Genomic DNA, 25,992 nt, shown 5'->3' on the forward strand with positions numbered 1-25,992 from the left:
GGGGATATCATAGTAAATTTAAGAAAGTTTGTATTATTTAGACTTAAAAACTTTGGAAGGAATTCAACATTTCTGAAGGGCTGTCATATGGAAGACAGAGCAATATTGTTCCTTGTTGCTCTGGAGGGTAGGACCCAATTCAAATGACAAGAAATGTTCTGATGATAAGAGCTGTTTGACAGTATTACAGACTATCTCAGAAGCCAGTGGACTCCCCTTCATTGGAGGTTTTTAAACAGAATTTGGATGGAAATCTGTCAGGGATTGTTTATCTGTGATTCCTACATTGCAGGAGGTTGGATTAAATTACCCTTGGGGTCCCTTCCAACTCTACAATTCTAAGATTCTATGATTATTCTTAAATATAAACTAGTTCACTTAAAGTATCCCATCTCCTCTTCAGCTTTTCAGTGAAGTGGGGTGGAATAACCAAGAGCGGGAGTGGGGGATTTACTACTTTTTCTTTAGGTCTTAGATAGCTAGTCACAAATGCTGTCAAATTCTTCAAAAAGTCAGAATGAAAGTCCTTGAAATGTTTTACAAAATACATTTAAAACTGAGCAAGCCAAGAACATTTGTTCTTATTAGTTTCTGTCACTTTTGACAGAATATAAATATTATAATGCATCATGTTCTGTGCTGAAATAAACGTTTCTGTGGTTACTGAGTTGCTTGTTTCAAAATGTCTTTCGTGCTTGAGACAATCATGGAGAAGACACGAAAGAAAAACAGTTTTGCATATTGTCTTGGTGGATTGTCAACAAGCAGTTTGTAGCATACTGATGACATACTACTCACTTTGGGTCACATTACAGACATGTTTTAAAGTTTCTTTAATTTCAGTTTTGCATGTTAAAATATTTTGTAAGTTGCTTTCAGGTTTTTTGTTTTGCTTTGTTAAACAACAACAACAAATGCAATAAATAACAGCAACAACATTATAGCACAGTGTCAGAGTGTTATAGGTAGTAACCTGCTGTAATCAGTCTTTAAAAATAGACTTCTTAGCAGCTCCAACCATCTTGAAGCTAGACCTTTTTGAAGTTGCTAAACTACAACCCATCAGCCCCAGCCAGCTTGGCTAACGATCAGGGAAGATGAGAGTTGCAGATCAGCAACATCTGGAAGGCTACAGGTTAACAGGGGGCAGCAAACTTTTTCAGCAGGGGGCCGGTCCACTGTCCCTCAGATCTTGTGGGGGGCTGGACTATTTTTTTGGGGGGAGGGGGAATGAACAAATTCCTATGCCCCACAAATAACCCAGAGATGCACTTTAAATAAAAGGACACATTCTACTCATATAAAAACACGCTGATTCCCAGATCGTCCACGGGCTGGATTTAGAAAGCTGGATCCAGCCCCCGGGCCTTAGTTTGCCTACCCATGGGTTATAGCCACCAAAGTGATGAAACTTTAAGTTTGCATTCCAGTGTCCATTTCCCTTGGGGTAAGCACCATTAAACTAACTAATTAATCTTATCTCCAACATCCTTGCACAAACCTAAGAAGTAGGCACATTATCCACCCGGCATGGGAGAACTAAATGTGGAGCTTGAACATGGATATTGACTTTCCAGATGCAGAGCCTGTGTATGATACATGATGCTATAAGGAAAGAGGTGAGGAAACTCTTTGTACAGTATTCTTGGTGTGTGTGCTTCACAAAATGGATATCAAGTGCACCTTCCCCCGGGAGATGGATGGGTTGCCTACTTTCTCCTTCTGTTTCAACAGGCGAGCAGTGCTGACCATGTATTCAGCAGAGGTGATCCTTTGGTAAAACTGTATGTACATAAGTACCCTCATGCATATGCAGGAGGATCTCTGCATTGGGGTCATGGAGTTGCTCAATGCCTTTCATTTTGTTGGGCTGCTCACTTGGTGGCTTTCAAATTTACAGATTTGGGCCTCCAGGCACTTAATGAGTAATATAATTTGCATGTCATTACCAGCATAAGCCAGCACTGTCTCAAGCCATTTCAAGACAAGGAAGCAGAGAGACAATTTATGTGGTTATGCAGAGGGAATATTTGTGATCTAGGATTGCAGTACCTGCTGATAAAAGCATATCATAGTTGTTCTCAGAAAGGTGGTGCATAAGGTAAGGTTTGCAATAAGAACTGTTAAAAGTTATGAGGCCTCCAATATACTCGACACATGCAAACCAAAATTAACAAGCTTACAGTGGGAATAATTAGCTAAAATCCCATTTTATTGCCTTCTCTTTTTCTAATCACAGACAGAAATGTCTCAAATTTGTATTATAAAACTGCAAATTGTAATAAATTATATAGTGATTACATTCACGAGGAAAATGTAGACATACATTTGATAAAATTGTCTGCAAACAATATGTGCAGATCTGCATATTGCCTAAGATGTAGGTGTATTTTTTAGGTGCATAATAACACTGAGTGGTCTTTTGACAACTACAGGGTTTATATTTCAATTATTGATTAACATTACTTTCGGTAAAATATTTTAAGATATTTTGGCACAGTAGAGATTTCTTATATTGTTCCTTCATCATGCCTAAGCAGATATAATAATAATAATAATAATAATAAATTTTATTTATATCCCGCCCTCCCCAGCCAAAGCCGGGCTCAGGGCGGCCAACAACAATCAAATAATCAGTCAAATAATCACACAATCTAAAAATATTTCATTATAAAAATTAATTAAATCAAATTGATGGCAACCAATTAAGCAGAATTATGTGCAGGTTGCCAAAGGAGGGAGTCAGGCTGCGCCCTGACCAAAGGCCTGGCGGAACAACTCTGTCTTGCAGGCCCTGCGGAAAGATGTCAGGTCCCGCAGGGCCCTAGTCTCTTTTGACAGAGCATTCCACCAGTTTGGAGCTGCAGCCGAGAAGGCCCTGGCTCTAGTTGAGGCCAGCCTAACCTCTCTGAGGCCTGGGACCTTGAGGATGTTATTATTTGCAGACCGTAGGTTTCTCTGAGTGCATTATAGTGCATAATGCTTGACAGTTTTGTTTAGCTTAACAGAAAACCAGTCACGAGCAGTGCCTCAGAAATACCAGGAGAGTTAAAATTTTAATCCTAAAAAAGCTTCTTTTTTTAAGGATATAAAATGGTGGTAGGCTTTTCACCTCTTTCCTACCATCCCTTTGGAGAGAAATGAAGCTGTGACTCTATAAAGTGTTAGAGCTTCTGTCGGAGTAATGAACATCTGCTTGACTGTAATCTAATAAGAGTGAAGCAGCTGGAAATGAGGTCTTTGACATGTCAGCTGGTTGTAACCACACCTGCACCTTGACAGCATTTTATTTCAAGGCATGTTGCTAAAAGAGACTGACACGTGTGGCAACCACAGTAAAGTGGAAGAGCAACTTGTCAACTTTCTGCAGTGTTTTCTCCATCTGAACTCTTATCACTGGTTTAGTTGCAGAGTTTTGAAAAGCTAATGGCACTTGCACTGCCCCCCCCCCCACATACAGTAAGCAAAAAGCCACATGTTCCTCTTTAATTTGCTTTGTGGAGCATTCAGGTTTTGAGGACATCGTGTTTTCAAGATAGAATACTCCAGACACTTTTATTAAATAAATATTTAGACATTTTCGCTTTCTCCCTCTCTCCTTTCCTCCATGTAATATCTAGTTTGGCCTTTATGAGAAAGTGTTTTCCCACTGTGTACAATTTTCCTGGGAATGGAAATAGAGATAGGTGATGAGGTTGCTAGTAACAATGGTTCAATAACATTAACTTCAGAGGGGAAACTAATTTATTCCTATGTTTCTGCCTAAATAAGGCTGATCTGAATCCAATTTCGTGAGCACTTGCAATAATTTTTGTAAGAAGTGATTTATTTGACCTTATGAAATAGCAAGCAATTCTTCTCAGTCTGAAAGGCTGAGAAGCTGAAAAATCTTGCTTGCGTTTATCTTAGATCAGCACTTGCAATGAAAACTAGCAAAGAGCATAAGAAGTGCCCTACTGGATCAGTCCAGCATTATTCTTCTATTCTTCACAGTGACCAACCAGATGTCTATAGAAAGCTCACAAGCAGGACATGAGTGCAGTAGTGCGTTCCTGCTCGTGATCTCCAGGGAAGGTGGTGTTAAGAGTCATACAGCCTCTGATTCTGGAAATAGTACACAAGCATCTCAAGTAGTAGCTATTGAGAGCTGTACAGTATATGAGTAGAGCTACCTCTATGAGTGTTCTTGTGTCTGGGATACAGTGAGAAATGAGAGCTTTTTTTTTTACAGCTTTATTGAGGAATAAAAATAAAATGCAACTTTCCATACAAATTACTGGAGGCTTGTCTCAGAAAGAAGGGCTGTTTGAAACAGATGAGGGAGAGCAAAGAGAAGCAAACCCTGCAATCACCGCAAGAACAGCTGTGTGGTGGTACTTTGAGCATTTGGGAGGAAAGAAGGGAATGGGGTGGTGGAAGCTGGAAAGGGAAAGAGAGAGAATAAATCAGCCCAAAACCATGTCAAAGAGGTGTGGAAACTGTGGCTCTTAAGTCAAAGGGAATCCAAAAGAAGGCTGGAAGAATAGTTGTTCCAGGATTCGCCTGGGCAAGGATCCCAGTCAAGCATGAACGGGTATAAAAACAGGCACCCAAGTCTTGAGTTCCAAGAGTCAGTCAGGCTTTCTAAAACCAGTTGAAGTCTTAGAAAGACAAAAAACAATAACAGAAGCTTGGATGGCAGCTGCAGTTATATATCCAGCTGAACAAAATAGGAGACGCTTCTGTCTAGATGGATATTCTGTCAGTATTAATTCAAAGGTCACACAAGATCTATCTCTTAAAATGAGAGATGGCAGTTCCTAGGAAAAGTGGGTATGACAAGATACGGAATTTTTCCTAACAAGTTTTCCATAATGTTACCAAAAAAGAGAGCAGCCATGCGGGTGGCCAACTGGTATTAAGGTGGAAGAAAGGGAGACAGCTCTTTACACTTGCAGCGTCCTTGAATGAAATGAGCCCTGTCCTCAAGCTGCTATTTGTGTCATGGGGCAAAATATCTTCAGCTGACAGTCTTCAGCAGAAAAAAAAGGCTAAGGGTGCATCCATCAGTAGACATGACAATCCCTTGATGCTTGGTGAACACGGGAGGTCTACATCCATTGTACACCATCCATATGTCGGACCAGCCTCTACCTACTTTCTTCCTCCCTTGATGGAGAAAAGAATCATCTACCCAAGCTAGATGGCTAAAAGGATCCATCTTGTTGCTTTATGTTTCCCTCTACCTACTGGAATCAAGACTCACTCGACCAGGCCCATGGCCACCCCTGCGGCCTTCTCCCTTAATGCCCCTCCAGAAGAGATTGGCAGAGCACTCATATGCTTGCCACACACTTTCACATCACTGGAGCTTACAGTATGTCCTTCCAACCACCTAAGCAACAACTTCCTATTTGTCTCACCCTTCATGGTCAGTAGGCTTTTGTACATCCTAATCTGGCTGCAGCTTTTACTGAGTCTCCAGAAAAGGCCGTTATACTTTCCATGAAAGGTATTTCTAGATCCCATAAAAGCTGCCGCCAGAGCCCACCCAGGCCATCAGCAGCTCTTTATTCTGTGGTACCTCTACTCTTGTATGCCTTTTCTGATAGTTCCTCAATCATACTTTTCTATCTTCCTTACCAGGGAGCCTGTGAATCTTTTAGGCAACATTTTTTCTGTTGAAAGGCACCTCCCATGCTATACTAATACCAAATCTCCTCGCTTTCTGGCTTGTTATCTAAAAACTGAGGGAGGAAGAAGTGGGGAGGAGCCAAGATGGCAGCTTCCTGTTTGAATTATTTATTTATTTTTGCAAGCTTGAAATGTTGCCTATTGACTGCCAGGTGGCGCTGAACCTAAACCCAATCTGGCTGCAGCTTTTACGGAATCCAGAAATACTTTTCACAATAAGTATAACAGCCTTTTTTTGCCCAAAACATGGGAGAAATATAGACTTAAAGCATCTGAGGATGTTATGTAAATGTTCACTGCTAGAGTAGAAGTGCATAGGAAAATGAATGGATATTTTCCAGCTGTAACTTTCTACATTTAAATGCAAAATAAAACCGGAAAATGAAATGCAGTTTTTAGCTTAATCAAGTTTCACGAGTCTTCTGGGAAGACAGGAAGTATCTGAAAAGAGCCCTTGGGACTTGCTGGATTTAAGTATGAATTTCGCAGTCTGTTCAGTATGAAGTGGAAGGCTTTATTTGGTGGGGGGCTAGCGAGTGGCATCTGTGTTTACATTTAATAACAGGCAAGCAGGGAGCAACCCAAGGAAGCAAAAGACATTTGGGCAGCTGTCAATTTTTCTGACTGGTTAACCGTCATTGGAGAGAGTATTAAAAAGTTGTTCCATGTCCAGTTATTCCCAACTGCTATATAAATTATAGTATGGTCCTATACATGTCTTTTGAGAAATATGCATCACTTAGTTCAATGGGTCTTACTTCTAGCTCTGTGAGTAAAGGATTGCAGCCTTAATTGTTAAAAGTTGATTAAGCCACAAAGTATTCTGCTCTGCTGACATGGTCATGTCCAGTACTGGCAGCTGAGTTGTACCCAGTCCCTGGGAGGTGCCTTCCCTATAGCCCCTACAGCTGCCACCAGTGCTACACTATTCCTGGCCAAGGAGTATTGTAACTGGCTATAGCAGCTTTGTAAAGCTCCCAGGGAGGAAGGATCCAGCACTCATAGTAGCTGCACATTCTCACAAATGACTACGCATTTTCCTGAAAGCACTTTACTTGTTGATAACCATAGTACAATTAGTGTATTGCAGGGTGGGTGGGGAATAATCACTCCATTCAGTCTGGCAGCAGCTTCATATAAAAGAAGCAAAAGATGATGTTTAATAGATTCACTCTTGGAAACCACTCCTGAAATAATTGATGGCACTTCTTGGGGTGAAGTAAAGTACCTTCTCCATTCTACTTGATGTCAAAACATTGGGCATTGTAGCTTGGATATACATATAGGGTTATATCCAACAGAGTTGTTTCAATCACTTCCACTTGTGCTGTGGGAACTTCTCCCCTTCCTTTCTCCATGTACCGAATGTGCATCTCAGTTATGCTCTGAGTGGGAGAAGAGGAAGAGGAGGTGATGTTGCAGAAGTGGAATTCCTTGCGTGAACACGATTGCTTTGTTCGCTATAACCCATTTTTTGCCAGAGTGGTATATGTAGTTCTGTTTTAACAATCATAAGCTGCATACTCGCATAGCTCTACATAAGTGCTGAAACAATAGATTGCAAAGGACGTTTTGATAAAACATTTGTTTTAATTTACACTTACCCTAATTAATCATTTGTCTTTGTCAAAAGCTTGTTGAATTCAAATATGGCCTCTGATAACATTGTTAGATAACTAAGTAATTAAAAGAAAAGGAACCTAATGTTCTTTGCTTTAGGGATGGGGAGAAGGTCAATCGAGTTTTACTGGTAGGTTTCAGGGGGATTTGGAAACTGATCAGCAATAATTTTTGGTTTCCAATTGATAAAACTGTGGCAGTAATAAAACAACTTTCCATGCTAGAAGAAAGAAAACTGGAGTAGGTTTTTTGTGTGAGGTGCGAATTAAGTTCTGGAACTCAAAATAAGTTTCTGTGCTCAGAATTCTTTAATAATTAGCATTGATTCTAGTAGGCACATCTCAGGGTACTAGTAACAAGCAAAACAGATTCTGCAAGTCTGAAGTTAGCCTACCTCTGCTTTATTTCAAAGCAAAATCCTAATTGTATGCGTCTTGTTTAGAAACTGGTTTATAGCTGTGCAGGGGCTCACACTGGGAAATAAAAAAACCTAAAAATTACTGACATAGCAAGAAGTGACACTGAAATGCTATAGAATGTTGCTTTTCAGTTTTGGGATGTTTGATCAAGCTGAGACTACATTGATGTCCTTAAAGTTACATTTCCCTTGAGACCAATTACAAAAGTTCACAGGGTTGTTTTTATTTTTCTTTCACTTGATGCCTTTTTAATGAGGCCTCCTAGTAACCAGCAAACATTATACTTCCTTGTATTCTTGTCTGCCGCCTTCAAACATTTATTATTAATCCATCTGGGAATTTATTTATAAATTAAATATTAGGAAAATTTAGCTTTACAAAATGGAAGTAGTTGTTGGGTTTATCATTTCTAATTCTCATTTGTGGGGAGAAAACCATGTTCCTTGCTAATGGAAATGCTTTGGAAAAAATTGCTGTTTAAAAATGCTTTATGGCTTTACAGTATTTAATAAAGATTGCAAAAGTGGTATTTCAGCTCACATATATCTGGCCTTCTGGTCCATTTTAGCATATGCTTAGAAAAGTGCAAATCTGTTTTGGGAATTCTCTGTAGATAATGTAGGAGCCAGTATGTTCAGAGCATTCTGGTTGAGATTAGCCATTTGCTTCTTGGCAATAATATGTCACAGTGAAGCTGCGTTAGGCAAGGGGTCAGAACTACTGGCTGCCATTGCCTTAATTCACACGACTTTACAGATGGGTTGGGGAACCTAGGGGAGGCAGCTGGGTGCAAGGGTGCTGGAGAGAGTCTGAAGGTAGAATTCTAAGAACTGCACTTTACATTGCTAAATTAGTTAACTATATAAATATTTCATTATGGCAAGTGCTTACAAAGGATGCATAGATTGTGTTTGGACATTTGCTGTAATTGTATGTAAACAAATGTGAGGGGGAAGTGGCCAGGTTAGCCTTGCCCCAAAGTGCATCACCTTTATTGGGTTTATTGAGTGTGGAAGTCTGGAGACTTCTCTGCTCATGGAAGCTCTCTGCACAGTTTAGGAGAATGTACAATTAGGTGCTGCAAACTGAGTGGGCAGTTGTGTAAGATTTTTAACACTAATAATAATAATGATAATAATGATAATAATGATAATAATAATAATAATAATAATAATAATAATAATAATAGTCAGTTGCAGACAATTGATACTTTTTGCCTCTGTAAGAAACCTAGACAGCAGCTTAAAAAGCAGAGACATCACCTTGCCAACAAAGGTCCGTATAGTTAAAGCTATGGTTTTCCCAGTAGTGATGTATGGAAGTGAGAGCTGGACCATAAAGAATGCTGATCGCCGAAGAATTGATGCTTTTGAATTATGGTGCTGGAGGAGACTCTTGAGAGTCCCATGGACTGCAAGAAGATCAAACCTCTCCATTCTTAAGGAAATCAGCCCTGAGTGCTCACTGGAAGGACAGATCATGAAGCTGAGGCTCCAATACTTTGGCCACCTCATGAGAAGAGAAGACTCCCTGGAAAAGTCCCTGATGTTGGGAAAGATGGAGGGCACAAGGAGGTTGTACAGTGTTCTCAAAGCTACCATCATGAGTTTATCCAAACTGCGGGAGGCAGTGGAAGACAGGAGTGCCTGGCGTGCTCTGGTCCATGGGGTCACAAAGAGTCGGACATGACTAAAGGACTAAACAACAACAAAGAAGTGATCATATGTCAGAGATAAACAGGAACCCGAGGAGTGGGGGGATGTGTGGGCAGAGGAGGCAGGTGGGAAGGAGGATGATCCAGGGTGAAGGGGCCAGTGATTTGTGGAGTTCTATACTCCCCCTGAGGTAGCTGCCCGTGGTGGTGGAAGAAGGGAATTCGGAGGAGGAGACCAGGCAGCCAGAGACAAAGGAGAAGGAGTCTGGAGAGCCCGTGGTGCTCCTAGAGAGAGTTGTATCTTTGGAATCCCCAGGTCCCCTCCTCTATTGTCTCCAAGCTCAAAGAGGGGCTTGAAGCTACAGGAACAGTTAGAGCTGCCATTGAGCGTCAGACAAGGGGGTTTAAGAAAGGGGGGTTATGCTGTTGCTGTAATTGTCCGGGTCAGTGCACAGGTCTGCAACCAGAGATTGCCCAGACAGCTAGTTAGCAGGATGTGTCATCTTATCTCACTTGCATGTTAGCAGTGCTTTGCCAATAAAGAACTATAAATCCCGTCACTCGTCCTCATTGGTCGAGGTGTGTTTGGAACATAATGCCACCTGTGTATACAGCAGGGAACATTACATTCTTTGCTCACCTTAACAAACTGCTTGGAAATGTTTGAAAGCAACAAGATTACAGATCAGAATAAAATCAAAGTTCTCCCAACGGTATTTACTTGCAGCAATTAAAATTACAATATGCGTACAACATGGTGGTAGGGCACAATGTCTAAGAAAGTGACTTACTGGGAAAAGTTAAATAGCATACAAGAGGTTTAACGTGATTTTAAAATAAAATAAAATCCTTTGGTAGCTGATTTTTAACAGATGGGTTGATCAAGTATTTCCTTGCCTACATTAGATTATATAAGGGTAAATTTGTATTCCTTTATGTGGAAAAATGTGATCACTGCCAATGTTATTCACTTAGGTTGAATAATTATTTAGGGGTCAGAATCTAAGGTAAACAGAGGAGAGTTTGCTCATAATATCTTGTTGTTTAAACCTAAAACGATTTTATCAGCCTAGGAATGCTAATATCCATATGAACTTTGAGAATCGAAGCCACTGGACTGGAAATGTAAGAAATATACTCGATTCTCCCTTTCTTTTGTCAGAACAATTTTTATGAGATCTAGGATTTAAGTTTCTGATCATTTGAGCTCAGAGGGTCTGCAGGACTCTAGAGGGGGCATGAGATGGAAATCTTGAACTCATGAACCTGCTTTTGCTGCTTTTCCGCCAGCAAGCCAATAATCACCAAGGACTTCACCTTGCGTCTCAAGTACACACTTGCATAAGACCTGTTTCTACAACCTGCCCTGTAATAACCAATCCATTACATCCTTTAACACAGTCATCTGTCAATCACTCAATGTGCTGCCCTAAAGTAAAGTCCTTATTGTCTGACTAAAACATCTCTTGTTCAGGGACTGCTGACAGAGATTCTGCTTATTTTCCCAATTGTCGGTATCTGCCACACCATTGACAAAATATTATTGTCCAAGTAGACGATGGGTTTCATTGAATCCATGTGGTACCTATTATTATATCTATTACAGAGATGGAATAGCAACTACACCTGTTAGGCCTACAGTAGCCGACCCTAGTTAGAAGGTAACACTTTTCCTTTTTCCTTTCTCTTTTAAGATTTTCTCTTCCATTGACACCAGGAGGAGAAGTGGGGTTCTCTAGGGTTAGCATATCCCCTCTCCCAATTCTGTGGGCATGTCTGAGGGATGAGAGCAGTTTAGATATGGTGGATACAAAATGTCCCCCAACGTGTCACTGATACAACTCCAAAATGCCTTTGTTCCGGTCCCCACTTCGTTCAGTACACAAGGTGGGCCAGCAATGACAGTGAAGTTTTCGTGGACATACTAGAAAATCCTCTGATTGTGGACCCCTGAACATGGAAAAGAAGATCCGTGTGACATTCTATGGCACTTTAGCTCCATAAAATTGAACAACTGCTACAAATTAATCATGTATAGCATGTTGGGCTGCCATCAAGTCCAATGATTTTTAGTCATACAATAACTGCCCTAAAATTCAATATTACCAGAACTTCTTTTCCCACCTAAATTTTACATGAAAGGGCTGTTTACTTTGGTTCAGTTTTTGCACAAAAAACAAATTCCTAAACTCAGAATGTGTTAGAGGCACCCTGCTGTTTAATTCTACCTGTATGTCTTAAGCATCTGACTTTGGTTGGTACAACCTGGGGTTCTTATTTAAAAAAGAAGTCTGGACTTTGCATATCCTTCATTTATGCCATCATACTTTGCCCCCTTTCAGCCCAACAGTGTTGGATCTAGAGAGAACCACAGTGACCTACCAAATTTCAGGTTACTGCTCACCTTGTATGTGGTGCTTCCTAAGCTACTGGACACAATACTGCAGCAAAAAAGTCATCCTTGGGCTCAGTCACACAGAAATATTTTCGTAATGGCTGGTGTACTGTAATCCCACCTATCTCCCTCCTTTCCACTAACGAAGAAATGCACTTGAATCCATTGTGTGCCCATAGGAGCTGTTTAAATTTAAATTGTTTCCTGCTTCTATAAGCTCCATGATTTATCAGTTTACAAGTATTTCAGCTCCTCACCATTTGTGTGTGCAGATGTGGCACGCAGAAATACATGCTTGTGGGCAAGTTGTCTGCAGTTAGACCCTCTCAGTCCAGTGGCAACTACTCCTGGCTTGTGGTAATACGTGGCCCTGCTGACAATGAGGAGTAGGGCTGTATCGTTCCATTCACTGCTGGCTTCCACAGCTGCCCTGCTCTGCAATGAAAAATGACTGGCTGGTCTCTTAATTGTGAAGCAGAACTCTAAAGGTCACCATAAAGCATCTACTATACTGAGCCAAGCTTATGAATAACTGAGAGATTACGATAACATCAACCCATTCTTATTAAATAATAGCTGGAAGGAGGCACCACAGTGCATATATTTAGCCACTTAACTCTTGCTACTTTATTATTTGGAATAGAGTTGCTCACACAGATGTTGCCCTAAGACAAATAAAATTGGAACAGCTGTGATAAATCTCTGCTGTTGTGAGGAAATAAATGTATAAAGAGAGCATAAGAGGTTCCTAATTAATCCAGACTAATAAAATACTTCACATTGTGAGAAGAATACAACACAAAATCCATCAAATTATCCATCAAAGATTTGTAAAATTTGTAACATAATGCAAAACAAACCCAACAACCACCTGCCCCTTTTCAGTTGTCCTACGTGATTTGAAACTTATCCAGCCTCCCCTTATCATACACTGAAAATAGAAAATTAGACACAATTTCTTGTATTATTCAAGACAGTTTTGAACTATAATCCTCTCGAAGTTTGAAGGGTTCCCTTGCTTCAACCTTTTTTATTCCTTTGCCTGTGTTGTAATTGATAGAAAAGTAAATTTTCCTTTATAAACTGCAGGCTGATTTATTCTGTCATGAAGCTGGATAGCCATTTCTTGAAATGTGTAGTATTCTGTGATGTGCTTTATTTTTGATTTTGGTAAATATTTGTCCTTTTGCTGAGCTGTGTTCAAAGGAGTATGTTTGATTGCATTATCATATTCAGAGTGGGTGTATGATTGGGCTATTATGCATCCTTGACACCCAGGGATCCTTCTGATAGTCAGTAGGTATTCAACCACAATAAACAATGCATGGGTTTCTCCCCACTGCATGTGTATGTGTTTCGTATTTTTTCAGTATATCTGCTTGCTTAAAACATTTTGGATTGGGCAAGCCTGTCAAGGCATGTAAACATGGACGTGTTTTAATTTCTTTTTAGCCTACTGTTATTTAAATTGTCTTTTAAATGTTTTTAATTATTTGTTTTTAATTGTTTTTATTGATTATTTGAGTATTTATTGTAGAACGCTTTGTTTGTTTTTTAGAATCAAGTGGTATATATATATTTAAAATTAAACAAAACAGCGCCATTGTGGCAAAAAAGCTTGAGTACTAGTCGTAGTGATTATTATTATTATTATTATTATTATTATTATTATTATTGCTGGGATACCTATCACTCCCTCAGTTTCAGAATGGTATAACAGAAAGATAAATAGAATGGGTTGTATTCAGCTAAGTCATATTAAGCATGGATCCACTGAAGTATCAGTGAATGTAAGTTCGTCAAGGGTATTGATTTCAGTGCATCTTCTGCAACCCGATATATTTTCTATTTGATTTTTAATTAAAAATAAAAACACAAGGAAAAAATGCTGACCATGGCAGCCAGGATCTTGGCCATGAGCCTTTCATTTTTACCCTATTTAAAAAACCACATATTTTTATAGCTTTTCTCCTTTTTTGTGAGACTTGGGGAAACCATTTACTTTTTTGGGGTTACAAGGGGGGGGGGACTGATTTACTTGAAGAAAAACCCTATTTAGGGGACAGTCCTATGGTGAAATTCACCAGGATGTGCAGTTTAAGATGCAAAGGATATCCAGCTCAGCTGGGCTCAGCTGACATTGAGTCTCCAGCCCTGGCACAACCCAAAACACGCGGGCATAACATGCTCATTCTAGATTAGCTGGGTCTCATCTGACCGAGCCAAAGCTGACAGTGTAGATCCCTAAAGGGGTGTGGGGTGGGGTGGACCCAGAGAGGGGATCTTAGACAGTTCAACTTGATCTTTTGACTTTGCAACTTGATATAGAACACCATTTCAAAGACCTCCCCCCTCCCGCCACGCTTAGGAAGAGCTGCAGCAGTAGCCTTGCTGTGAAACAGGGTTTACGTATATCTGTTGTAACTTTATGCCAGCTTAATTTACATCCGCTTGCTTTGTGCCAGCTTCTTGTTTTATGCCAGTTTACGCTTTTCTCTCTTAGTATGTTTGCGTGGCTTACACACTAATTTGTATTGGATGTAATATTCCCAAAGTTTTCTTACCTGCTTTGTTTTATATTTATTGCTGCAAAAACATTGATTTTAATTTACAATAAGCAGTGCAAATGCTATCTCATCCGCATTTATTACTGGCTCCTGTGTTAGCAACAGAATAGTTTTCCTTTATTTCCTGAATGGCCTGATTAATATTGTAGGTTTATCTGGAGACTCATTTGTCAGGTTATTCAGAGTCTAACTACTTTGTTGGTAATCTTCAATCCATTTCTCGTTCAAAACACTTTCATGTGCTTTCTGCTGTTTATGGTTTTACAATGAAGAGGCTATTTTCCAGTATTTACTATGATCCACTGTTGATCATAGCAGGATGCTGTTTCTCCTGAATATTATTGATGGTATTAGTAAATGCTTTACCACAAGCTGGAATCAGTTCTAGCTTTTATCATTGAATGTAACAGTCTACTTATAATTAAATGTTTGAAGGTAGCCTAGTGTCTTAAAATGAAGGTGTGATATTTGTAACATTGACCTTTGAAAGAGACTTCTCTTCTGTATGTTTTTGTCAAGCGAGAATAAATATTTATGTTCTCTGTTATGTTCTTGACTCTGCTACCACTCAGTGGATTTGTAACTGGCTGACTGACCGAACCCAAAGGGTGCTCATCAATGGTTCCTCTTCATCCTGGAGAAGAGTGACTAGTGGGGTGCCACAGGGTTCTGTCTTGGGCCCGGTCTTATTCAACATCTTTATCAACGACTTGTATGATGGACTCAAGGGCATCCTGATCAAATTTGCAGATGACACCAAACTGGGAGGGGTGGCTAACACCCCAGAGGACAGGATCACACATCAAAACGACCTTGACAGATTAGAGAACTGGGCAAAAACAAACAAGATGAATTTTAACAGGGAGAAATGTAAAGTATTGCACTGGGGGGGGGGGGAAATGAGAGGCACAAATACAAGATGGGGGACACCTGGCTTGAGAGCAGTACATGTGAAAAGGATCTAGGAGTCTTGGTTGACCACAAACTTGACATGAGCCAACAGTGTGACGCGGCAGCTAAAAAAGCCAATGCAATTCTGGGATGCATCAATAGGAGTATAGCATCTAGATCAAGGGAAGTAATAGTGACTGTATTCTGCTCTGGTCAGACCTCACCTGGAGTACTGTGTCCAGTTCTGGGCACCACAATTCAAGAAGGACACTGACAAACTGAAACGTGTTCAGAGGAGGGCAACCAAAATGGTCAAAGGCCTGGAAACGATGCCTTATGAGGAACGGCTAAGGGAGCTGGGCATGTTTAGCCTGGAGAAGAGGAGGTTAAGGGGTGATATGATAGCCATGTTCAAATATATAAAAGGATGTCACATAGAGGAGGGAGAAAGGTTGTTTTCTGCTGCTCCAGAGAAGCGGACACGGAGCAATGGATCCAAACTACAAGAAAGAAGATTCCACCTAAACATTAGGAAGAACTTCCTGACAGTAAGAGCTGTTCGACAGTGGAATTTGCTGCCAAGGAGTGTGGTGGAGTCTCCTACTTTGGAGGTCTTTAAGCAGAGGCTTGACAACCATATGTCAGGAGTGCTCTGATGGTGTTTCCTGCTTGGCAGGGGGTTGGACTCGATGGCCCTTGTGGTCTCTTCCAATTCTATGATTCTATGATTCTGTTACAATCTGCTATGAACAAGGGAAAATATGAAAGGGTCAGGAAATTATGCAAAGTCTACCTTATTAACAGTCCACTAAATTTTGATTAATTGGGAAGTAGATGGATGTATATCTTGTCTATGTTTTTCTCATTAACTGCCTTTAGCCATCTTCTTCAGATGAAACCACAATTCCCAGGCTCAATTTATACAGAGGCCTCATAATCATTTATAGCTCTATAGCTTTTCCATTTAGTTGTCAGTTGTCTCAGCTGTTCTTTCATCGGGCTCAAAAGAAGAATAAGAAATATGTATGTGATGCAGTATCTTGTATGGATTTATACAGTGATAGCTTCTCTGAGTTTTACTTAAAAACTTAATTGTGTAATTCAACTCACCTCAATCCATTTCCTCTACTTACTTCAGTACAAGCTCTCCCCCTAGTGAATGTCCTCTTCCCCTATTTTCAAGACTGTCCATAAATGCTGTGGGACCTTGCCAACTGGCACATGGGCAATGGCTCCCTAGAGCCACTTGAGCTTGTTGATTAATCCAGTAATACTGTACTAAGCAGCCTTATTCCTACTGTTGACTCTTTAGTGCATGCCTGGAGTGGATCTTTCTGTAGTTTATTGCTCTGGCCGTGGCTCAGACCGAAAGCCACTCCCTAACCAATTCAGATACAACCCAAGACAAACTGTGGACTGGATTTCTTTCTGCAAAGTATAGTGTGCTAGCTCCGACAAGTCTGTTGATAACTAGAGCAGTGTGTGCCTCTTTTCAAGCTAAATGCAACCTATTCAAATGACCTGTTTTGATGACCTTCAGCTCTATTCATTGTTGATTTTATCAGATGCTAAGAGAGTGCACTACCTAACACAGGAAATCTCTCTGGGAGAATGCATAAAGCAGTGATCAAATACCTTGGCTGGGAGAGAAGAGCAGGGCAGTTCCTTGACCACACAGCTGCGAATGTTTCCTTTTTCATCTTTCAGTAGCACTACTATGGCTTTTCACCAGACATAGCACAGCTGTTATTTAATCTTACATCACATTGTCAAAGTTCTTTACCTTATAACATGTTGTGCCAGGAGTGTTGAGCCTTTTATCTGGCCTTGTATACCTAACCTTTCCTAGTGTGAGTGACCATGCCAGGGAGCAAACATATTTGTACTGCTATTGATTGTCTTTGTTCGTCAAGACTCTGTATTATTCTACCCAAAGCAAAACAGAATTTTCACAATGTGGGCTTTTAGTTGTTACATGTTACTACAAGACACCTCAATATTTACTTTTCCATTTCCGGAAGGGGCAATGAAAAGGTTTATCTTTTCTTCATGATAAACGTAATGTTTGGGTGGAGTTTTGGAAATGTTTTAGTATCAGAATAACATTAAAAATATGGTAGTCATTATATTCTATTTGGGACAATAGTGTTCAGTGTTAGCTTTCTTGTCTGAAGGAACAAGCACAAACACAGCATATGCAAGAAGAAAGAATGCAATTTTGGATGTTACTAAGAGCAAATATGGTAAATATGAGTGGATTTTGTGAAAAACCACAGCTGGTTTGTTTTTCCCTTGGCCCTGCTGCTGCCATACAATGATTTGACTTAGTGTTCATGTGAACCCAAGTTTATTACTTGCCTTGCTCCAAACAAAACTATGAGCTGTAGCACTGGTTCAGATGCAATACTAAGCCAAACCATGTCTTAGTGGCAGGTAGCATGACAACAACAGAACAGGGGGAGAAGCAAAATGGCCACAATTTTACTCTGAACATGCTCATATTTCCTCATTCATGCTGAATCGTGGTTAGAATTATATGTGAACTGGAAGATATTAATTCTATAATAGGGATTTGTGGGGGGTGAGTGTGACTGACAAAAAGAAAGAATAAAACATTTTCCCTTTCTCTATATCTAATATTGTTGACTTACTTTCCACTACACAGTACTCTGTTATAGGCATTTGCTTTCAGCTTCATGGCGAAAGGAGAGCAATAGTGAATCGATCTATCAGTGTCTCCAAGTCATGTGTGTTATGATGCTACCAATTCATTTTATTCATGGAACACCTGGGGAAAGCAAAATCCAGGTTGCTGTAAAATTCATTCATTTCTAACTTTTGGATAGCTCATTTAGTACCTATTTTCCTCCCTCTTTTTTCCTTTTTGCATCATTGCTTAGTCTCTACACTCCATCTCTGGAGGTCTGCTAATGCTCCTTTTTTCAGGCTTGTGTCATCTACTGTGCCTTACACAATTCTACTCATGACACCAGCCTCCTACATCCGTGGCTCTGTCTTCACCCATTGAAGACTTCTAGAGAATGCCTTTTAAGTACTTGAGACTTGGCCTTTTAGTGGAGTTTGGTTTTGAAATTAAAAATACAGTCTTAATCATGTTGTATAATACTACCCTATCCACCCAGGAAAAATAGTGAATATTACAGCAGAGTTTGCCTGTTTACACTTGTACCAAAAGGTCTACAGAAATATATCTGGTACATTCTAGCTTGTGTGACCAGCAAATTCTTGGGTTGAGGTTTAGATCAGAGTTGAATAGCAAAAGAAAGATTAATCCTCTCACTAACAGGCCAGATCTCTGTTGCCTCGGGATCAGAAACCCTTCTTATTTCGGTGCAGCTTTATCAGGCTATCATTTCACATTGATATTACTTCCAGGGAAGCAAAGCAGGAAGGGGGAAGCTAGTGTGTGTCAGAAATGAGAGGTTTTCTTCTTTCAGATATTCACCTAGGCTTCAGTCTAGATGGAAGACAAAGAGGAACTTTGCATTGGGGGCTATGGGAGTGGTTCGGACAGCAAACCACTCACCTGGGGCTAGGGTCTGTCTGATGTCAACATGTAGGTTAAAGGAAAGCATGCCACTTTTCTTGGGGTATTTGGAAAATTATATTGCACTTGTTTGCTTTTCTGCATCTCCATGCATGGTAGTAGGAGGGATGGTAAATGCAGGCACTCAGTTCCAACAGCAAGTACACATTTGTGATTCTTTGGACAACCAGCCTTGGGCTCTATGGACTCTGATCCACCAGCCATGAGAGTCTGGTCCAATTACCCAGCTGGTGGTATGATAGCCTTAGTCTCAGTCAGCTCCTCCTCTGCCAACTCTGAGCTCAAGGAAGACTTGCCAAGTCATTTTTGTGAGAGAAAATGAATAGGGCCTCCCCCCAACACACTTTATAAAAAATTAGGGCATTATTTAATTACAGATAAGAAGAACATGTTGCAGTTTTAAAAACCAGAACAGACGTGAGTATAAGGACAAAAAAACAAATGTGCAAAAACACCCAACCCCATTCATCAGTTTTGTTTCATCAAAGGGGTAGTAAAGCAGCAAGCTGTTTGCCTAAAGGCATCAAGTCTGGCAAGGATAATGTCGCACAGGAAAAACAAACAAACAAAAAAACCAGAGGAGCTGTGCAGATGTAGCACCCACCTCAGGCTATAATTCTTTATAGGTTTCCATCATTTTTCTTGCAGCAGTGGCAGTCCTATCCAGAGCAGCAAGATGAGACATATGCAAGCTAGGAGATGTTTGTGCCTATGTCTTGTTTGTAGCTGCTTCTTGTGATGTCATATTAAAATCCTCAGACCTTCTCTGCAGCTAGAAGTTCTGCCAGTAAGCACACCTTGCAATCACCAGCTTGAGTATTAACTTTTGCTGGGTGGTTACTGCCTTACTGGGAAACAACTAAAGTCAGGGGCAGAGCTACAGCCTTCTGGGTGATTGTACATATGCAATTAGCATGCCAAAAGTGAATGCTCTCAAAGGTAGAAAGTGCTGTTATTTATAGCATCTTTCTTAACATTGCATACAGCTGTAAGTATCCAACTGGTGTGAAGCTGCTCTTATAGACGGGAGCACCAACAGTATGCTGACCACAATTGCAAGTTTAGCTCTAGGGCTTTATTGGATAGATAATATTTTAGAAGGTTTCAGGGGTTGTTGTTTTTTTTCCATGCACAAGAGCGATTAATGTGCCAGGATTTCTTTCTTTTTTTAAAGTGAACATTTTAAGCCTAATCCTTATTCATGCCACAAGACATCCATAGCAATTCCACAAGTGCATTCCTCTGCTGGTGGGAGAGCTGCTGGTAGGTTGACAGGTCAAAACTTTCATGTGTGGACCAGTACACATAGGGGATGCAGATAGAAACTGAATCAGTCCCTTGGTTAAGATTTGCTATACAAGGGATCACTTCTCAGGAAAATTAAATTAAAAAACCTTGTGCACCTTACATAATTGAATCACAGTTCCCTCCCACCCCCCACAAGTGGTTACCAAAGTGTGTTAGTTGTCCAGGGCTTCGCTTTACACATTCCTTAGTCACGGTTTTTGGAGCATATAGTTGACTCTGTATTCATCTTGTTAGGCTTTAGATTAATCTAGTTTCTTTTTGCCTGTGAACTCCACAGATGGAAGCCATTCATCACAAAAAAGTGTTCTTTTCTGTTGCTTTGCAAACTTGGTCTGTAAATTTCTGCTTGACTGCAATATTACAAGCCTTTGTGCTCGCTGTACAAGCTTTTGGGGAGTGAGAATCTTCCCTCTGTCCATCCGTCATGTTTCTTTTTTTTTCCAGTTTAGGTTGTGGCTGGCAGGAGCAAGTCCCCAGTCAAACCTTGAGAAATCAGGAGTAAATTTTTACATCCTTTATTAATCCTGCTAAATTGTAAATCAAGCAGGTTTTCATGACCTGGGCTCTTTTCTATTTAAGTTTTAAGAAGAGTCCATTTTTGTCACTTGGAATCAGTTTCCTTTTAGCAGAGATTGCTCAAAAATATTGCATACATTTGAAGTGGGTAGAGGAAATAGTAGCTTATGGAGCATGTGGAGACAATTTTTATTTTCAACTAAACTTTGTATTAAATTAGATAGTGGCAATATTGAAGATAATAAATCTTTTATTTCACCAAAATATCACCACTTCATTTTTCTTCGAATTTTAAAAGATTATGCTTCCTGCAGCTTGTTTTTAAGTAGTACCATCCTTGCAAGTTTTGAAACAAACACACAAGCCAGTTTCTTTCTAAGAGTAATCAAGTGTCAAATATATAAAGTTATAGATGGTGCCTTCCTGCGTTTGGAAGCACACAGTCCATTTATTCATTAAAACTCTGAAAGCTTAAATGTGTAAACATCCAGAGCTGTTTTGTGTACCTGTCACTTTGGTAGTTTTTTTTTTTTTAATGAACATTGATCATGCTCATCCAGACATATATTTGAATTAAGCAAATAGAAGTGCTTTCTCAAACCACTGGCAGAACTTATTTCTCTGACTAATATTTGAAAGAGCCCCAGGATGCACCTGGGAAGACACTTATCCATTTCAGGCACCTTAAGTCAATATTAATCCCAATAAAACATGATCCACTCTTAAGAAAGCTATTACAGTTTGAGAAATAGGTCAGCACAGAACATTCCAGTTCCTCCTGAAATAACCCTTAAATGTTTTTATCCTTCGATTTATCTAGTAGTGTATAAATATGGTTATAATCCTAGGGTGTTACTTCATAGTAGAGATTAGTTACCCAAGAAATGATAGCTTAAAAGTTGAGCCAGCAGTTTACAGACAAGTACAAATATTTTGATAGATACTATGTAGCTTGGCTTTCAAAAACTGAACCCCTTAATGGCAACAACTGTCGTTTAGATGGGCTTATGAAGAACACAACTTTAATACGAGCCACTTAGAGTCAAAGATGTTATTTTGATGCTTTTTTACGGGGGGAATGACAGACAGGAGGAAACCTTTTATTGAGAGTGAAAAGACATGCTCACTTGACTGCTCTTTCTTACTCCTGCATATGTGGAGATACTGCTGTCATGAGGCGATGGAGTGATATTGTTTGTAAAGGGGGGTGGCGGCTTTATTGCTCCCCAGAGCAGGGCATCAGAACTTTGATCAAGAACAATTGGAACAGTATCTATTGAACTAGGGATTTACTTAAGTGAGAGTGAAATTAGATTATTTCAGCTGAAAACTCTGCAACGTCTAGAGAAAGCACCTCCTTTCGGCTGAAGTCATAGTCAAATGATTAAGAATAGCAAGAGGCACTGGATAGTATGTAATCGGCTTTGCTGGAGCTTGTAATTTAACTGAACAAGTTGATAACAAAAGATTTTCTGTCCTCCAGGAAAAATAAGAGAGGCAGATGTCTTGCACAGCACCATTACTCTTTTGCCCCCAGCTCTGGAAGTGCTTTGCTCCTCCATACCCAACCCCTGTGCTCCTACATTTCACACACCCACTGACAACTGTGTAAGAGTTATTATTCTTTGGTGTACTAACTCTCTATATCTATACACACACCCATTTTAACAAGAATTCCTTTGCTGGATAGTGTGTTATATTTATGTGTGTGTGTGTGTGTGTGTGAACTATACCAACACAGACAACTTAAAACAACAAATGTTACAAAAATACACATGGTATTTACATGTGCAAATGCTATGTTGATACAAATATAGACTCGCTACCAGTTCCTTTTTAATGACACACTTCTTCTCTCAACCTCCTGGCTTTTATGCAGGACTCCACTCACCCACCCTCCCAGGGACCAAACAAGCTCACAGCTCACCTGCAAAATCTCACAAAGAAGAGAGCTCCAAGAACCTGCTGTCGTTATCCTAATCACTCTCTCTAGGCAGTTTTTATTGACTGCCACCAGGGTAGATGGCATTTCCTCAGGCTTCCCACATTATGCCCTATTCAGCAGTAAGCTGCACTCAGGGCCGGCCCACCCGTGATGTAAGTTGAGTCAAGCACCTCAGGCAAGCAGAATCCACAGGGGCAAGGATCCACAGTGTAGATCCTTATTTCGCACCCCCTTCCACCTTGTTCCTGATGTAGAGCTTCATTCAACACTTTTTCCCTTGCTTGGGAAGCACTATTTTGTTGTTCACTTCAGGTGCCAAAATGTCTTGGGCCATTCCTGGCTGCACTCTCCACATTCAGTTCCAGGCTATAGCAGGTTTGGTGATATTCCCAGGTGGGCCCAAGGATGGCAAATAGGACATCCCTCCACTCTTACAGTTCTTTCTGTAGCCTCTGCAGGCTTCTCGTGCTGCTGCTTTGCTGTCCCTTGGCAGAGCTGGCTTTTATGGGTGGAGACGACAAGGTGGATCAGCATCCCCACAAAGGATCATGTGACTCGGTTGTTTCTTATCTTTTCTCTGTGTTATAGCTCTATGATCTCCTACATCTCTGTTTTACTTTAGGTCTCTCCTCCCTACATTATCTGCTTCACTGATCTAAATATGAGCTCTGGTTTGTTTTTGTTTTTTTTAATGCAGGTGCGTGTCACATGTTTGGGACCCTTCATCATAGATACCAGGGAAAGAGCTATCCCATGGACAGTTTAAGAAGCGGTTCCAAAAAAGGTGAGCCTGATTTCTGAATGATATAATACATTCCTTGTTTGTCAGTTTTCATATACTCTGAAGAGGAAAATGCTTTTCTATGTTCAGGCTATGTTTTCTTCAACTCTGCAGTACCTCTGCCATAATCCTGGTGATCAAAGTTTGCAAGTAGTTTCTAGCTGGGTTTAGCAGCAGCAGCCCAAATATGTCAGGCTGGGCCAGGATTAGAATCCCAAATATACTCTAGTCACTGGGCCTCTAATATCAAATTGTTAATAATTCGTGGCATAGTTAATCCTCCCCCTCTCCCTGTGGATTGCATTCCAATTCTGAAAACAGCAAAAGAGTCTCCATCCATCCATAAGTATTTCTCATAGTGTTTTGTAATTTTGCCATCGCTGTGTTCCTAAACATTCATGCCATCTTCTCTGCCTGCAATATAGTAGTAACGAAACACTCTTGGAAGTGCTGTAGATCACCAATTTGCACTTAAAAGTTGTCAGGGCCAATCTACTATATACAGTGGTACCTTGGGTTACATATGCTTCAGGTTACATATGCTTCAGGTTACAGACTCCGCTAACCCAGAAATAGTACCTTGGGTTAAGAACTTTGTTTCAGGATGAGAACAGAAATCGTGCTCCGGCAGCGCAGCAGCAGCGGGAGGCCCCATTAGCTAAAGTGGTACCTCAGGTTAAGAACAGTTTCAGGTTAAGAACGGACCACTGGAACGAATTAAGTACTTAACCAGAGGTACCACTGTAATTTACTTTAAAAATGTAAGGCAGCAAGGCTAAGAAATTCCTGTGCCGAGACAGCTAGACAGAGTAAGTAGCATTGGAACAGACTCATTTGGAAAGTGGTGGACTCTCCTTCATTGGAGGTTTTTAAGCAGAGGTTGGATGACAATCTATTTTGGATGCTTTAGTTGAGATTCTTGCATTGAAGGGAGTTGGATGGGATGGCCTTTAGGGGACGGGGAGCTGCGTATGCTGTTGTCATCATCTTTGTCCATTGGCCATGCTGGGTGGGGACTGATGGTAGTTAGATTCTTGCAACATCTAGAGGGTCTCAAGTACCCCATGTTTAGACTAAAGCAGATCCCAGGGTTCATTTCATGATGAACTAGGATTGTTTTTACCATATTCTGTCCTCTTTACCAGCATGATTAAATACTGGTTGTGGTCTATGTTGATGTCAAACGTTTGATCGGAAGCAAAAGTTTCTTCCGTAATGATTGTAGGTGGACAAGTAGGCAAGAGACAGGGAATTTAAAGAATGATTTGTTTGGGATTTGCATTTTGAAACCATAAAATTATATCAGAGAGATTATTATGAACTGTTGAAGTGGGAATTGTACAGAGTTTCATTGAAGCTTGATGGATTACTGTATTTTAATATTTTGTTGGAAGCCGCCCAGAGTGGCTGGGGAAGCCCAGCCAGATGGGCGGGGTATAAATTTATCATCATCATCATCATCATCAAAATTTGTCCCACAGAACAGTCAGATGATTTTAGCTGATTAGCTAACCTCTTTCTGACAGTGGCTAATGCTGACATTTTAGCCTAATTGAGCTGGTCAAATTATTCATTGCTAATAATTTATCTGATTGATTTTGGCATGTTTCTTTTTAGAAATTATTCAAGCCTGATTTTTCCTCATTCCCATCATTTAGCTTGCCTTGTAAAAGGGTTGATGAGAAAATAATTTATACAAACTACCACACAGAAAAGTTCTTGATATATTATAGAACAGTGAATGTTCTTCACAGGACTCTGTTGAACATTGGCTTATAAAAAGTTTCACAATTAAATGCTTCAGGGTGAAAAGTTTGCCTATTTCATCCCTCACCCACCTTGGTGATATGAGCCTCCTCTCCCATAGATGACTAGTCTAGTGGCAATGAGATTAACAATAGCCCAGCACCAGGAAGTCACCAATAAATGGCAGTAAATTAACTGTCAGTGGTTGTTGATGCTTATGAAAAAAACGACACACTAAGTTTGAACAGTGGATGTAGGCTCTTTATAAAGTTTGGCATTAATTCTTTCTTTCATTAACCAAGAAAACAACCAAACACATGTACCAAATCAATTTGCCTGTATTTGGAATTTGTGATACCAAGGTGGTTTCTGAAATGTTGCACAACCCACTTGAGAGCTTTCCATCTCAGTGGAATTTGTGAACAAAATGCAAGCAACGTGAATGCTGTCAAAATATAATTTATCCTCTCCCCCACCCCCGCTTTATCCAGAAGGGTGACCCCTAAATGTGACAGTCCACTTTCTTTGATCTGCTATATTTTCCAGAGAGAGAGAGAGAGAGAGAGAGAGAGAGAGAGAAAAGAGGATATGCCACATATGACTTCAGTCCTTAAAAAAATTACTCCATGTCGCTTTTGTTGTGTCATTGATGCTGTATTTTTACCCTGGAAAAAAGCAAATAAAAAAAAAACTATTATAAAAAAAAAATTACTCCATGGATGTTTATGTTTGTTCTGTGTTGCATGCATAACCATTAGTCATTCATTACACCCACAATCACCTGGGCAGTAGGTAAAATAGTCCTACTGACCAATGACTGTCGAGTAGTAGAAGGATGTAGATTTTGGATTGGTAATGGCTCCATTGTTTAGTATTCAGTTTCTTTGTTACAGTGAGACATAGAGGAGA

At 40.2% G+C, this 25,992-nt stretch overlaps 1 protein-coding gene across 5 annotated transcripts in view; it reads left to right on the forward strand.

Moving 5' to 3' along the window:
* The window catches only part of LOC308581527 (contactin-4), a 527,693-nt gene that overhangs the window by 138,597 nt on the left and 363,104 nt on the right, over positions 1 to 25,992 (forward strand). For 4 of the 5 annotated variants that reach the window (XM_081184014.1, XM_081184021.1, XM_081184019.1 and 1 more), the window contains exon 3: positions 23,254 to 23,340. The exons of the other annotated variant lie outside the window; for it this stretch is intronic. In XM_081184014.1, coding sequence (XP_081040140.1) covers positions 23,265 to 23,340 — 76 coding nt within the window. In that variant the 5' untranslated portion in view covers positions 23,254 to 23,264. The remainder of the gene's footprint in view (positions 1 to 23,253; positions 23,341 to 25,992) is intronic. 5 annotated transcript variants of the gene reach the window in all.

This window comes from Podarcis bocagei (genome assembly GCF_964188305.1).
Source record: "Podarcis bocagei genome assembly, chromosome: 2".
NCBI lineage: Eukaryota > Metazoa > Chordata > Lepidosauria > Squamata > Lacertidae > Podarcis > Podarcis bocagei.